At 33.9% G+C, this 17,524-nt stretch overlaps 1 protein-coding gene across 2 annotated transcripts in view; it reads left to right on the top strand.

Annotated features, from left to right (window-relative positions):
- The window catches only part of EIF4G3 (eukaryotic translation initiation factor 4 gamma 3), a 247,084-nt gene that overhangs the window by 152,666 nt on the left and 76,894 nt on the right, over positions 1-17,524 (top strand). For both annotated transcript variants that reach the window (XM_023529130.1, XM_023529131.1), the window contains exons 9-11: positions 2,626-2,723; positions 4,648-4,770; positions 17,080-17,188. In XM_023529130.1, coding sequence (XP_023384898.1) covers positions 2,626-2,723; positions 4,648-4,770; positions 17,080-17,188 — 330 coding nt within the window. The remainder of the gene's footprint in view (positions 1-2,625; positions 2,724-4,647; positions 4,771-17,079; positions 17,189-17,524) is intronic.

The raw sequence follows: 17,524 nt of genomic DNA, 5'->3' as shown, positions 1-17,524 counted from the left end.
TAATGGAGATCAGCAAACTTTTTCTGTAAAGTGCTGCGTAGTAAATTTCCTAGGCTCTGTAGGCCATGTGGTCTGTGTCACAGCTATTCAGCTCTGCCATTGTAGTGGGAAAGCAGCCACAGAAATAGATAAACTACTGTCTGTGCATGTTTACCTATAGAACTTTATTTATAAAATAAATGGTACTGGGCTAGATTTGGCCGTGGGCTTTAGTTGATAGACCCTTGACCTAGACAGACTTACCTCATTTCATATATAAGTGGTCTAGAGACATTAAAAGTGACTTGCCTAATTGATAAATGGTATGTCAAAGTTATTCACATTTTTAATAGAATCATATCAGTGTTTTTAAATGTCCCTAACTATATAAGAAGTTGGGCTAGTTTGGAAAAGAAAACTATTGTTTCGTAGGGCAGAGTGCCTTCTCTCCCGAGGTCCAATTAGTAATGTTTTACTAATTGTGTTTAATCCTACTGTATTAAGATTATTCTATTCCGCCAAGTTTATTCATTTGGTATTTATTGCATGTGTATTACGTGCCAACTTCTGTTTCAGTCATGTTTACTCAAAAATGTTTCATTAGGAATCTTTTTTTTTAAGGGATGGTTCACCTTGTGGATCTTATTTCACTTAGCTCAAAAAATATGGCAAAGTGAGCAGTATTGCTTCTCTGGCAGCCTTTGAAATCAATTTTAGGGATTTGTTTTCTGAGATTTTGAGCTAGTGACATAATAGGGTAGCTTAAATCGCTTTTTTGAGCTGTGCTTTGAGAATAGTTTACTCACCACTAGAGGATGGCTAAGGTTTTTGTATTTTTTCTTTCTTTTTTTTTGGTTGTTTTTTTTGTCTTTTCATGGTGAATTTATTGAAATCCTAGTCATACTTTCTGTTTAGATCTTTTCCAAACCTGTTCTTCAAATCTGATTAATATCTGCAGAGTTCTGGTATTAAAATTAATACTACTTCCAAGAAATTTCCAATTGAAGGTTATTATAATGGTGGAAGGGATGGCAATGATGTTGGTGAAGACAGTAATAATAGAACTAACTTTATCTGACTGTTTACTGAAGTACCGAAGACTACCTATATTAACTACCTTCATACACATTTCTTTTCCTTTTTATTACTGTGACTCAACTATCCATGCTCCCACCACTGTTGAACGCACACTAGTCAGGATGCACACCCTCAACCATACCCAAACTGCTTTTGTGACGGTCACAAATTGAATTCTACTTTGCTAAATCTATTGACGTCGCAGCGCCACTTGACATAGTTAAGCACTCTTTCCATTCTTGAACCATTTTCTTCACTTAGGCCACTCCCTTGGTTTTCTTTTTCATCTCTTTTGTTGGATTTTCTTCATATCTATGACCTCTAAACAAACATAAAGTGTCCCAAAGTTTACTCCTTGGGCTTCTTTTCTATCTGCACTCATTTTCTGAGTTACCCAGTGTCATGGTTTAAATATTGTCTCTATTCTACTAATTCCAAAATGGATACCTATCTGTTCTCTGACTCCAGACTTATGTCTCTTCCTGTCTATTTGATATCTCCATTTGGAGGCCTAATAAAAATCTCAAACTTTACATATCCAAAATTGAACTCTTGATTTTTCTAACCTCTCCCCTCCTCCAGTTTTTCTCATCTCAGTAAGTAAATAGTACAGTGAATAGCAGCTCCATTCTTCCACTTGCTAAGACAAAAAACCTAGAGTGATTTCCTTGACCGTTCTCTCTCTCACACACACCCATATCCAATACATCAGCAAATCTATAGGTTCTACCTCAAAATATCTAGTATCTGGCCCCTTCTCACTACTTTTAAGCACTCTGGTTTAATAGTAATTATAATAACAATCAAAGCTTTGAAAATTAAAAAGGATTCATTGAAAATACAAGCAGTAGTGGAAGAAGACAATTTCAGGCAGAAGGGCAGTAATATAGTCAAAGGTGTGAACAAAGTCAGAGATCTTTGCTCTCAATGGGTAGGAGTGAGAACAGGTTATCGCTAGAGCAACGCTGTAGAGTTTGAGAATGGAAGAAATGTTAGAAACCTGGAACTGGATTCTTAATGTCTGGACTTTATCTTTAGGCTACTTATCAGCTTTTTGTCCACCGAAACGGTAGGACATTTGCCAGGCCTTAACGTTGGCTTTCTGTGGTTGTGGTTCTCTGAAAGTAGGGAGAAGAATTAGACCATCCTACCCCACAAGACGATCAGATATATTCTCCTACCCAAGACCAAACTCACACACCGAACATACTCACACAAACCCTTGTTGAGAATCACTGTTGCAGGTAATGGGCCTCCAGAATAGAGTTTCAAAGCAGTGCTATAGTACAATTAGTGTTTTGGAAAGGTAACTCTGGTGACAGCAGGGGTTGGTTACTTATTTATTTTCATATTAGATGCAGAAGAAAAGATAAGTATTTATTAGTGTTTGGGAATCATTCCTTGACCACTTCAGTAACTGTTGAGGGGAGCTAGTAGAAAGAGATAAATAAGAAGAATGCTTGTTTTTGTTTCTTTTAATGATTGTTCAGTGACACAGTGCTATTAGCAGTCTTATAGTGATGGACAAAATAACTGAATGCTTCTTTTCATTCTTTTCTAATTCTTTAGGAACGCCTTTTTACCCAAGTCAGCCAGTGTATCAGTCAGCACCTATCATAGTGCCTACGCAGCAGCAGCCCCCTCCAGCCAAGAGAGAGAAAAAAACAGTAAGAGATCTTTATTAATTTTTCTTACTTTAAAATTGAATGTCCATTCACTTGTCAAATAAGTTTACTCACAGCTGAAATCATTATTCTCCTCAGTTCACAAATGACTGTCATCTTTTACTCTTTCCTTATATCCTCACCACTAGACCTTGGGAGGATATGTATGGACATATAAGTAGAAGTTGCAAGTACCATTTGCTTAATATCAGTTTTCAGCACACACCAAACTAGGTATGCTAACCGACAACGTGCCCTCCAGCTTTAGGTCTCACTAAGTGGGAGGAATTTGAACTCAGTTCTCACATCCTGATTTTTTTTTTTTTTAACTCTAATCATAATCAGCTCTATATCCAAATATGAACTGAAAGGAAAAAATAGCACCAAAAAATGAGCAAAGTGTTAAGGACAAGAAAAATGCTTCCTGTAGAATAGATTTATTTTAAGAAACAGAAAGCAGAATTTAGCAAATGGATTCTGTTGTTTTTATTAAGTTATTGGGGCTTAGCCTTTGTTAAGTAAGGTGGGCCCAAGAGAATTAGAATGTAGTCATAAAAGTTCACCTTACAGAACATTTTGTAGAAGAACAACTTGATATCTCTAATCTGTCAACACATAAAGTGGGTGATATTTGTAAGAGATTCCTCCATTCACACAGATGTGATGTGTGGGTGTGACACCATAGCAATATTCTTGAAAATACCCTCATTTAATAAAAATTTATGAAGTTCAAATTTTGGTTCTTTATCAGAAACAAATTACTTGTACACACATCATAGTGAATAGGACATGCCAGTGTATTGTGACCATAAAGCTGAGAAACTATGCTTTGGAAATGTTGAAATAGCATGGTAGATGTTGGATATGAGGAGAACTTTCAGTGTGCAGAAAAATTAATAAAGAAGATAATGAATGGCAGTAATAATAGATTACTGCCAAAGAAGAAAGTTGAATAAATGAATTAGAAGTAATACTTAAAACTATGGTAGAAACAAGTTTTCAAACCTGAAAAAATAGCTGATATTAGAAATCTTACAGAAGAAATGACTTCCAAAAAAACTTCCGGATCCAGGTGGTTTTATTTGTGAATTCTTTGAAATTTTCAAGAAGCCAGGGCCAGCTTGGTTAAGCTCTGGAGGTCGTTATAAGCAGAGGAGGTCTTTATGTCTCTGCACTGTGCCAGGATGGAAAAGCTAGACCCAAGTACTCCAACTTTACAAAACCATCTCCACTGACATCTATAAGCAAAATTAGAAGACCATACACGTTGTTCCATATCTTGCATGCATCTTTTCACTTATTGATACATTTTGACTATCATTCTGTTTCAGTACATGTACATCTATCTCATTCTTTCTACTGGCTGTTTGATATTTAATTGTAAGGATGTGACATAATTTTTTAATTAGCATGTTCTCGATCAGCCTTTAACATATTTCTGTGTCTTTGCTGGAAAAACAATATTGCAGTGAATATTCTTACATATATATTATATATATAACGTTATCTACAACATAAATTCCATTCCTAAGTCCTAGGGTATATACATTTTTTATTTTGTTGGAGAACCATTTAAGGCCTTTAACTTCAATGTTTTAAAACTGTTTTACGAATCTTATGTTAAGCATTGTAAATAAAATCAGTTTGGCAATGCTTATGAGACAAGCATTAATACTTTTTGCCTTTTTGACCTAGAAATTCAGCCAACTAAGTCTCATTTAGCTTGTTGTTCTAATTAGTTCATGTCAGAGCTAATGGCCTAAATTTTTTTGAATGACCCCATATGGTTCTGTGATTGAAATAAAATCAACTTTGATATTTGACAGGTTTCCCAGCTTGCACCCTTAATGTATTATACATTATGTGCCTATAAATCTACTGCATAGACACCCATCTGTAAATATGCCATCTTATTTTATCCTTATAGATAAGAATTCGAGATCCAAACCAGGGGGGTAAAGACATAACAGAGGAGATTATGTCTGGAGGTGGCAGCAGAAATCCCACTCCACCCATAGGGAGGCCCACATCCACACCTACTCCTCCTCAGGTAAGACACAGTGAGCCATGGTGGACGATGGTGTGTATTTGTTCACTAACCTCTGCTGAACTCTTCTTTTTTCTATAGCTGCTTTCCTGTACTTTCTGTTTCCACCAGTTGTCTCATAGCCTCGAATATCTAAATGATATTTAAACAGACATATTGTTTCTCTTTACAAATTGTTGTGACTACAGATTTTTATTGGTAATATTTCTGTGTATTGTCTTCATATTCAGAGCATAGCTGCTGTCACTCTTCCTAATGAACTATTGCATGATACCAAAAGGAGCTGCATTTTTATGGAAACTTCATTATCAAATAAGGATTTTATGTTTTCAGTATGGAGCCTTAGGAATTAAATGCTGCACACTGCATTAATGCAGACATTAAGGTTGAGAATTTAAACATTTATACTCTATGGTATTGTTAGAGGTGGTTTCCTGTGTTATTCAGAGCATTTTAAATGTATACCTCTTACCTGTGTTATTCAGCATTTTAAATGTATACCTCTTACCTTTTAGGACTATGTAAATGTGCTCTTTGAGTGGAGGGTGTCTTTAATTCTTTACAAGGGTTATTGATAAATTATGTCAGTTAAGCACCTTTTTGTTCCTGTTGCAGAATGTGATTTCATGGCCTTCTAAGAGTTCACTCTCTTGCTTTTAGAAATCAGGGCATTCCAGGAGGAGCTGGAGTAAGCCTAAAACTTGAGCCTTTGTGTAGTGATGTGTTTCACTTGTAAATGATGATAGTCTCTGGCTGACATTTATCTCAGTCTTCCATCATTTAGATAAGAATAATATGTGACCATCTAGATATGTGAATTGTAAGGTCATATTATTATACTAATAATTACTCTATATTAATATAATTATTATAATATAATAAATATAATACAATATAATGTAATATAATATTATCATTAATATAGAGTAATTATTAGTATAATTAATTACTCTATATTAATATAATTATTATAATATAATAAATATAATACAATATAATGTAATATAATATTATCATTAATATAGAGTAATTATTAATATAATAATATGTAAGGTCATATATTAATGATTGTTAATAGAACTTTTCACCAGTCCCCATTATTTCCCCAGGGATAGTCTAAGTCTGGAATGATTAAGGAGACCTTATATTTAACCTTATCTCTGGAAGTAAATATGAGACAAGCAATAAGTATACATTTAAATTATCTACTTATGTGCTCTATTAAGCAGAGGCGTACTGTAGCAAAAATTTAGGATTGGTTAATCAGGGAAGTTAAATTTTGGTCTGTATTTTCCCACATTAATTAAAATATTGTTACTCTCAAGCCATATGGTTGAAAACCTTTTGTTGTTTTGTGTTTAAATTCTCAACTTGAACATGTGTTAGTATGCCTTTTTGCATTTTAATTCCCTTTGGGATTGGTTTGTTTTTCTGTGATGTTACCAAGCACAATCCCACCCTCTCTGGTTATCCTTCTGTCCTGAGCCACAGAAATCCTTTTGCTCTTTATCCTTTCCCCAGGGACCACAGGCCTGAATACAAGTATATGTGTGTATAATCATAAAGCACAGTAAATGTACATTTTTATTTGATAAAGGCCATCAGTTAATGATTTTAATATGAATAGTACTTTTTGAAGTGTGATATCATCATGGAGCATCAGTTTATTTTATTAGTTAATTTGCATGTCAAGCCACACTTACCAATCTGTTGGCTTTCCAAATGCATGAAATTCATGGAACAAACAAATAGCTTTTAACATCAGAGGCGTACACACTAGAAATATTTTATTTTCCTCTTAATGAAAAACAGCACAAGAGTGATGATGGCAACTGACACTTGGCATTATTGTCTAGAAATTCATAGAGTGATGCACAGAGAGTAGGAGAGACACCCCTGGTTAAGGGAGGCTATCATTACTGTCTGACTTACATCATGTAAAAATGTTGACCCATGTTTCAAAAGAAGCTAGAAATCACTATGTGAAAAATATGTAAGTTTTACATGTTGGTAACAAATTCTTCTAACAGGTAGCACTGTGCCAGCCAAAAAAACCCATTAGGCTTAGCCTGAAAGCTGCTAGTTTGCCAACTTCTGCCTAATTCTAGATAGATCCTGAACCACATTCTAATTAGCAAGACTGCAGATGAGACAACCCTCTGCATCAGAATTTGTGGCTGAATAGTAGGTACTGTATTGCTTTGGGCCTTATGGAGCCACCTGCTTTGAGCCACGGTGCATATGCTGTGACTAGCAAGCCTTTCCCTATCATTGAGGTTGTCCCAGTCTCTTTTAAGGGAGACGGAGGATGCTTACTAATATATAACTGGTCCTCCTGTGAAGTGTGTACAGAGAATTATGAAAGCACCAAGGTGACCAAGTACGACAGAGTTGCAGCGCAGACTCCAATATGCTGGGTCACAGAAACCTGTCAATGGTAATATAGGTAAGATAGTACAGGGGAGAGGTTTAAATCTTTGGCTTTTAATCAGACATACTTTGTTTTACGTCCCAGTTCTACTACTTAATTTTGTAACTTTAGCCAAATTACTTAATATTATAGATCCTTAGCTTATACTTTTTTAAAAGTGAGGAAAATAAAACATCATAGAGTTATAAAGATTAAATGAGAGAAAATACTTAAAACTGCTTAACCTAAGGGCATAATGAGCATTCCGTAAATATTACCTGTTATCAGTATTACAATTACTGTTATTTCAGGAGGCACAGAAAATGACTCGAAGAGTCTGGGAGGATTCCCAGCAGAGATGCCATTTCATCCGAGTTCCCAGATAGGTTTTCACAAAATGGAAAGAGAGAGAAGGGTATTTGAGGCAGAGGGGCAGCATGTGACAAAAGGTACATGGAAGTGGGAAATCAGATGAAAAGAGTCTGTTCTCATTTCAGGTGACAAATTAGGGAAGTCAGTTGGAGGAGAGGAAGCCAGTTGGAGAAATTCAGCAGTTGGTTACTAAGTAAGAATTATCATAAGGGAGGCCATGTAATTTATCACTATATTGGGGAAATTTTAGAAATGAACGGGGATGCTATTAATCATTTTGCTTGGATAACACGCATAAACCAGTACTGTCCAGGTAAGCAGGGATGCATGGCTCCCCTAGATGTAAGAGAAAGGGAAGGGTCAGAGGTGACTCTTCAAGCTTAGATGCCTGGGTTGATAATAATACATGACATGGAGTATATATGAAGAGATAAATAATGAATTTGATTTTGGCAAGCAATCAAGCTGAGTTAATTGAGGGAAACTGCATTGAGTTTATGTGAGAATAGAGAGGAGAAACAGGTTTTTGCTGCTGCTGTTGTGCCCTAAAGAATAGATTGAATTTGAAATTGTCCTGCTTCCTAAGTTTTAAAATGATCTGTGGAATAACTCATGGAGATTTTATATCTCAGATGTATAAGAAATATGCATATGTGCATGTATGTGTCCACTGAGATGATCACAGAGGTGCGCGGACGGACATCACAGAGTAATAGACACTTGCTGCTGGTCTCCACTGTCACTTAGATTTATGACATTGAGTCAGAACATTAAGCCCCTTAAAATCTCTATTTTTTCATCTGTAAAATGAGTTTGTATTATGTAATCTCAGAGTTCTTTTAGCTCTTGTGGGATAGAAGGGGAAATTTCATTACTTTCCCTCAGCATTATAATCTCTCAGCTATATCTCTGCTGTTGATAGCGATTAAGCACAAGGAGTATTTCTGTGTTAAGAAATGTGCTAGCTGCCTGAAAGTCATTTTGGTACCCTGTAGAATAAAAATAAAGAAGGCTCTAAAATTGTCTACTTCCAAGGGCCCAGGGTGGTATATCAAAATCACTTAATTTTTAAAAATGAACTATATATACCTTTCTTCCTTTCCTTACTCCCTTTTGTTCTTTTTTCTGTTTTAAGAATTACTCTTATAGTGAAACAGTTATAACTTGCGAGAGAGTCCTGTGCCATAGGACATAGGAGCAGAGAAAAGGTTGGAAACTTGATTGCGGGCACATCTTAGGAAAGATACAGCCTCTCCTGTAATTTGGGAAAATTACCAAAGTCAGCAGGTTATTCAGTTTTTTTAAAAGCTTCTTATAAACTTGATACCTGGAAACTTTAAATTCTAACCACTTGTTAATTACTTCATTTCATAGTTTTAGCAACAATAAATAGTTAACTAAAGTTAGTTTCTCTAAAGCGCTTAGATAGTAATTATGTTATATGTTATATGTAGAGTAAGTAGGCAAGTTCCTACATAAAGATTTTGAAGGAGATACCTATATAATGTTAAAATACCCAATCTTGGTAGAGCCATTATGGAAAGCAGTATGCATGTTCCTCAGAAAATTAAGACTAGAACTGCTATATGATTCAGTAATCCTTCTTCTGGGTATCTACCTCCTAAAATTTGAAAACATTTATCCGTAAAGATATATGCAACCCAATGTTCATTTCAGCACTATTCATGGTGGCCAAGACAGTGAAGTGTTCAATAGATGATTGGATAAAGAAAATTTGGTACATGTATACAATGGACGATTTATTACTCAGCCATAAGAAAAAATGAAAACTGCCATTTGTGACATGGTTGGACATTGAGATAATCATACTAAGCAAAATAAGTCAGACAGAAAAAGTTGAGGACCCATAAGATTTCACTCATATGTGGGATATGTATAGCATTGTGGCTATAGTTAATAATACTAATTGCATGTTTAAAAATTGCTAAGAGACTTACCACACCCCCCACAATTTACGTGACATGTAAATTAACTTCATTGTGATAATCATTTTACAGTGTTTATATATATTAAACCATCACATCATACAACTTAAATATATACAATTTTTATTTGTAAATTATACCCCAGTGAAGCTGGGAAAATATTTTAATTAAAAAAATTCAGTCTTTTAAAATGTCATTTTGACATCTCAGTCATAAGCTATGCTGAGTTAATATTCTCTACCTTCAGACATGCAGTTTTGTTTTAGTGATATCTGCAGTAAAGGTAGTTGTAGAATTAAATCACATCATTCTTCATCTTTAATATATAATTTCTCATTAGTAACATCCTTTGACTTAAAAATGGTACTTTTCAGTAATACAGAAAGCGTCATAGACCTTAAATAGATTATCTAAACTGGAGTGGATTCTCTCAGGTTTTAAATGAGGTATCTTGATAACAGAGATCCTTCCTGGCAGGGGTTAAGCTGTTCCATTGTTTCAAATGAATTCGTAAGTAGACTGTCAGAGGGTCCTATTTAGAGCAGGGTTGTTGATTTTATCAGGTCTGTCTCCAACAGGCTTTTGTCCTGAATTTTTAATAAAACCAAGATTCTCCAGCTTCGTTGCCTATAGGAGTTTTCTAAAGGAAGGAAACAAAATTTGACTTAAGGTCACTTTTGCTTGCAATACCTTATCTTCTTTTGGAAAATCAGTGGAACAGTTAGGTTTTAAGTTGTTTTGGCATCCCAATATAGATCCACTTATGAGACACATTAATAACATTAAATTTTATTTTATTTTAAATGATTATTTTTACTTGAACTGCATCTTTCCTAAATCTTTACCAAATTGTGAAAGCCTTTGCTATTACAGTGGTACGATTTTACCTTGATACTCTAAATCTGAATCCTAATTATTAAAGAAAGCATGACTTGAATTTTTGCATGGGTAGCAGAAGTCCTGTCCCTTACCACTCACTACCAGTCAGATATAGAACAATGGTATTGCAACTTGTGATCATCTAGCAACTGTGATTTTAGTTGTTGGGAATCCTAAGTATTGTAAGAGATCATAAGAAACCCTCAGATTCAATCTTTTATCTATTATTGAAAATGTATTTTTGAAACTAAAAGGACTTGAGTATTGTATGTGTAAAAATTGTGACTCTTCACTGGAAAGTAAGAATAGTAAAGGAAGAAATCGTAACCCTAAATCTTAATACTGAGAGTTAACCATTGTTAACTTTTTGGTGAATAACCTTCAGACATCTTTTAGTACATATATGCATATATACATATCCATACCTATAATATGTTTGGGTTCATTCATGCCATTTTATAACTACCTTTTTTTTCCCCCAGTGATCATGCAGATATGTTCATATTTGATTTTAGGTATTATTATAATTTTTAAGGTTACATGATATTTCTTTGTTTGGAAGTACTTTAATCTATGGGTATTCCTATTCTTTCCTATTTGTCATTAATATTAAGAATGCTGTGATGAGCAACTTTGTTTACCTATTTTGGGATTATGATGTTCTGACCTACTTTCCAGAAATGTACCTGTTAATCTCACTCCAACAGTTTAATGCCCCTTTCCTTATATTATTGATTTTTTAATAGATTAAAAAATAATACCTCATTTAATTTTTATTTATTGATTTGTGGAGTTAAGAATTTTGATGTGTACTGGTTATTTGTGTGCCTGTATGAATTATCTATTAATGTCTTTTGTACACATTTCTGTTGAGGTGATGATTTTTTCTGGGTTAATGATTATTTTCTATTTATAAGTGTTCTTTACATGTTAAAGACATCCCTTTGACATATTTAATATTTTTTCTAGTTTGATGATTCTGTTTTGTTAATGGTGCCTGTCATATAGAAATTTTAAATTTTTTATATTCACAAATTCCTGTTTTTTTTCCCTAAATAATACATGATTTGGAGCTGATTCTTTGAAAAATTTTCCCAGCCAAGATAATAAAACTACTCAGATCTATTTTCTTCTAGTGTTTAGGTTTGATTATTTCACCTTTATTTTTGATTGATGTGGAAATTGTCTTGACGTATACAATGAAGTTTAGATTTTGTTTCTTCTCTTTTTAGCTAAATGACTTAGCTCTTGTTTCAGTATTATTTGTTGAATAGTTCATATTGCCTCGTTTTGAGTGGTTGTTTTAATTATTTACCGAATTATCATATATACCTGGTTCTTTTTCTGGATTTTTCTATCCCATTGATCTGTTTTAATACCATTACTATACTGTCTTAAATACTATAGCTTTAAAATACATTTTAGTATTTTAGAGAGAATTTCATCTACATTATTCTTGTTTTTTAGAGTTTCAATAGTTTCATCACTCCTCCTATTGAAACCTTAAAATCATTTGTAGTCCTAGTTTAGCCTGACAGCTTTTATCTTCATTTCTGATACTGTGGCAACTTTTCCTTGCCTTCAAGGGAGAAGTTCTCTTTATTGCACATGTATGTTGTTTTATCTTGTTAGAGTTTAAAGGAAAAAAATAGTTTTCATCAGTCTAATGCGTTTAGCCTCGGCATACATTTTCTAATTTGTTACATTGTTCTATTTTTATTTTATACATCTCACATTTAGGTCACCTATTGGTTTAAAAAAGTATTTGAGTTTGTGAACCCTGTGTTACTGTTTCTTCAGGTGTTTGGTGTGCTCCCATTTTTTTTTTTATTTCTGTAAATTATAACAGAATCTACCCAGGTTGCTTAGATGATAACCCTAGAAGTCATCTTTAAATCCTCTTTACCTCACATTCTACAGCTATTATATCAGCAAGTCCTATTTGGCTCATTCTCAATGCCTTCACTACACTGTTAAACTCTAAGCCACTTTGATCTCTCTCTCAAACAACAATAACTTCCTTACTCAACTCCTTGCTTCTGTCTTTCTGTCCTCTGTCTATTCTTTAAAATTTTTTTTTTATTGAAGTATAACTGACATATAAATTAGTTTCAGAAGTATAGCATAATGATTCAGTATTCGAATACATTGCAAAATGGTCACCATAATAAATCTAGTTAACCATACATAGTTACAGAATTTTTTTTCTTGTGATGAGAACCTTTAAGATCTAATCTTAGCAACTTTCAAGTAGCAATACAGTATTATTAACTGTAGTCACCATGCTGTATATTACATCTTCACAACTTATTTATAACTGGAAGTTTGTGCCTTTTCACTCTCTTCACCCATTTTTCCCATCCCTCACTTCCCACCTCTAGCAACCACTGTTCTGTTCTCTGTATCTGTGAGCCTGTTTTTGTCTGATTGTCTGTATTTTAAGATTCCTCATGTAAGTGAGATCATATGGTGTTTGTCTTTCTCGTCTAACTTATTTCGCTTAGCATAATGCCCTTTAAGTCCATCCATGTTGTCACCAATGGCCAGATGTCATTCTTTTTTATGGTTGAATAATACTCCATTATGTGTATATGTTTTATTCTTTAATGTTTCCCTTGATAGAATATGAGGTCCATGAAGCTAAGGATTTTTGTCTGTTTTGGTTACCAGTGGGTTCTCAATGTTTTGTAGATGGTAACACCAGGAGTAAACACACACATTTTTCTAATGAATGAATGAATATGGGAGAATTCTCTCTCACTTGTTAAAGAAGCATGTCTCTTTCTTTTTTTCTGGCATCATTTGTTATTTTACTTCTTATTCTTTATGTTTCTCAATGAGAGCCATACTTGTTTATACTCAGAATTTGTTTATTTTAAACAGTAATAATAATTGGTTACAATTATTATTTTAAAGTTATTGAATGGGACTGAAAACTCAATTACGGTCAGCCTTTCTTATTTGTGCATCTGTGTGTTCAGCCATCCTCAACCATAAATAGAAAATACTCATGAAAAAATGTTACATCATTGCTGATAGGTGCTATGTAGTTAGGCCTACAATGGTCGTGTCTGTAGTGAATGAGTACAGACTTTTTTATCTCGTCATAAATGATTCAGTACAACAACTATATAGCTTTACATTGCATTAGGTTATTATAAGTAAGCATTTACATTGCATTAAGTATTGTAAGTAATCTAGAGATGATTTAAAGGAGGATGTGCATAGATTATATGCAAATTCTACACCATTTTATATAAGAAGTTTGAGTATCCCCAGATTTTGGTATCCACGGGGGCTCCCAGAACCAGTCTTTTGCTTTACCAAGTGTCAACTGTATACCTAAAATGATGAAATATAAAGCATTCAAATAGCCCCTTATGATAACAATAAATCACATCAGCATCTTGCTTATATTTGTGTAACTATTTGGAGTCTCTGGCTTTCTCTCAATTATAACAGGGGTTAGCAAACATTTTCTGTAAAGGGACAGATAGTAAATATTTTCGGCTTTGCAGCCATAGTTTCTTTCATCACTGGTCAGCTCTGCCATTGAGCTTGAAAGCAGACGTGTATAGTATGTAAATGAATGCTGGTGGCTGTTACAATAAAATTTTATTTATGGACACTAAAATTTAAGTTTCCTATAATTTTTATGTGTCAGGAAATATTGTTCTTTTTATTTTTTTCACCAACTATTTAAAAATGTAAAAAGTTCTCATGGGCAATACAAAAACAGGTATGTGGTCCGTGGTCAGTGGTTTGCTGACCCACTGTAATATCTCTGTACCTAAGCATCCTGTCATATACAGGATTAAAACAGGTAGTAAAGGAAGATGGCCCCTTTCTGGATAGCAAAATGTGGGCTGTGTAAAGAGAAATGGATTTTAAGTTGTACAAAGAAGTATTTAAGGACAGTTAAATATTTTTGTTGCCTGTTTTACCTATTAGTAAACACTCTTTAAAAAAATTAATTCCTCCAGTATTCATTTCTTGGTTACTATCAGGTATCTAATATCTTGCCATACTTTAAGCTCCTTTATCACTAAAGTTGGAAATTGAGAAGTATTTCTTCTGCCAATCAGAACCTTGATTTTGAAAATTTTGGGGTGGAGACAATTTAGCGTTGACATAAATTATGAACTGTTGTAACAATGTGGAGTTGCAGACCAACCCTAACCTTTGAACTCTGACTACCTGGTCATTTTTATTGAACTGTTTTATATTTTAATACTAATTACCCTTCCAGACTTACTTTTATAAATTTTCATTTCCATCAGTAGTAAAAGTGACTGACATGCAGTGATTTTGAAATCCCTTAAAATATTCTCAGCAGTGTAGATCATGTGTCTGAGTTCTCTAGCTTCCCCAAAGCTTCATTTCCTTGTAGAGATCAAAATTCATATGGCATTAGATGTGGTGTTCTGAGTTATAATATCCAACATATGATTTTTCTGGCTTTTCAGTTCGATAAACTTAAGTCATGATTGTGCTTTAGAATGGTAGGGGACTCCTTTGTAACAGACTTTATAGTTATGTTATTTCAGTAGGAGAGAAGAGATGAAATTGTAACTTAAGCTAAAATATGAGATTATCTTAAATTTTAAAGAATCTAAAACAAGATTAAAATACTGAATTATATACTATGTTAATATGTTACCATTTCTTGGTCCTGTTAGAGGCTTAGAGATTGTTAAAGCTAAAAGGATCTTTAGTTCCTTTTCCTTTACAGCTAAGGAAACTGAGAAGTACTTTCCTAGAATTTTGCGGCTGTGTAGCTATGTACTAGATACCTAGATTTGGAACTATGATTTAATCATGCTATCTCACTCCTTGCTTATAAATGCTTTATACATAAGATCTCTCTAGGGCTCTGTCAATTTAAAAATGCGCAGTTGTCTCTTTAATATGTTTGAAAGTATTTTAATCTTAAAATGAAAAACTGTCTGATCTGTACATATTTATAGGCATCAGTAGCCTTTTACTGTTTAAAATTAAACATCTCACCTTATCTGTAGATGTCATATCAGTGACCTTCTTTAGGAAACTACCCCTGCCCATTTTTTGTTGTTGTTGTTAATTTCCTAGGCAATTGGAGTAGTTAATATTTTCTTTCTTTCAGGTAAATGACATAATGTACATTTCTTTCCTGGGATATATGGTTAACTGTTTAATAAATGCTAAAAAACAAAGAATTTTTCCATTGTTCTGAAGCTATTTTTAGCCATAGAATTGAATTGAGTTGTATTTTCATTTATAGCTATGAAGCCTTTCTAATTTTTGAATTTTAGTAATGTAATTTTTCCTCCTGGAAGTAAGGATTCAAAATAAGAATAATTATAGCAGTATTGTTCATTTATTTGGCCATGATTCAAAGTGAAAACAGTAACCTCATTTTTTATAAATAGAAATATAATTTTAGTAGTCTTTCTTTAGAAGTAATTGTGGAATATGAGCACTTTTATGATCTAATGAATAAGTGAAATAATAGTATTATCCTCATTTCTATCTGTATAATCCACATATAGTCAAATATAAATTGCATGTTTTACTTTCTGAAGAGCATTATTACTTAAATAACATGATAAATGATATGTCTAAACTGGCATTTCATTTTATATTCCCAGTGTATGAGAGACTTACTGACTTGAACATATTTTTTATTAACTCCCACTTTTAAGTGGCCCTAACTTCCTGGGATCGTCCATGCCTTAATATCCCCTCCAAAAAAATTAAAAAATAAAAAAATGAAATAAACAAGAAAATCAGAATTGTGCTGGGAGCTCTGCTCTAGTAGCACTGACTTTAGCGTAGGAGACGACAGCTATTAAAAAATTGACCTTAGATCTCCGAGGAGAGACGCTGCTTTGTTTTGTGGCTTTTGTGTAACCCTCAAATCCAGAACAAATACCTGCCTGGAATGTGATGTAGAATGAGTGTTATTGTCATTTCTTGTGTAATTCTTGTTCCCTCTAAGTTGAACAATGGCTGCAATTTTTTCAACCTACTCTGCTAGGATTTTGATGGGAATTTTTGATTTTGAGTGAAAACAAAAATTACCTCTAAGCTCTGAAGAGCCAGCTGTTTTATTTAGATTTCTGACTCTCAAAAAGTACCATCCTTGAGTCCCTAAAGACATCTTAAGGTGAAAGTACCTTTAGAGACTTTGTAAGTTGCTTCTCAACTTTGTGATTATATGGACAAATGACAAGAATCACCCTTCCGTATTGTTTTCTTGAATCAGTAACTGGTTTTAAAACCCATTATTTTTATTCTGCTCTTGGCAGACGAATTACTTTGCTAGATAGTACACTAGTGAAATCTACCAAATCCTTTTGGTCTTTGACTTGGAGGATGTTAAATTCCCTCTCAGACGTGATATCTATTGTTAGGTTGAAAGTCTGTTTCTCCTTAGAAGGAACACTGGAGAATGCGTAATACTAATGATTGTGCTGTCTTCTCTTGCTGTTAATAGTAATCATCTCTTTTCCTTCCCTTTCCTGCTGCCTCTTTCCTTTTCTTCCCTTTCTTCCCATGTACTTTTTGAATTTATTAAACTGGCCTATATATTTTTTCCTTGCTTTCCTTTTCTTGAATTTTGTGATCTCCTGCCCCATTCTGTCTTCCCCACTTGCTTGGGTTCCATGTTGCTAGTTTTTATGTTCGCACGCTCATTATCACCCTTTTTTGTACTTCAAATCCCAGCAGCTGCCCAGCCAGGTCCCCGAGCACAGCCCTGTGGTTTATGGGACTGTGGAGAGCGCTCATCTTGCTGCCAGCACCCCTGTCACTGCAGCTAGCGACCAGAAGCAAGGTTTGTGTATGACTATTTTCCTCATGTTTTCCACCCTCTTATCTTTAGTCTCTTTTTATATTACTACATTTCCCTTAGCATTTAAGAGTAAGAGTAAAATAATCTGAGTCTTATTTAGATACCCACTTTTAAGGAAAATCAAAGTGTTCAACAACTAGAAAAGTAAAATGTAGGGGTGATTAGTAAAACTTTTCCTATATTTTGTTAATGCCTGCCTCACTGTCAGTATATTTACAGGTAAAAACTTAGCTGCCTTAAATGCTTTTTTGTTTTTTTGTAACAAATTTGGGGCAATAAATTCAAGGATATATTGCTTTACAAGAACAACACAGTTTT

Source organism: Pteropus vampyrus, unplaced genomic scaffold, assembly GCF_000151845.1.
Source record: "Pteropus vampyrus isolate Shadow unplaced genomic scaffold, Pvam_2.0 Scaffold36, whole genome shotgun sequence".
NCBI lineage: Eukaryota > Metazoa > Chordata > Mammalia > Chiroptera > Pteropodidae > Pteropus > Pteropus vampyrus.
Note: the sequence above shows the minus strand (reverse complement) of the source record. Positions and strands in the feature narration are given on the sequence as shown.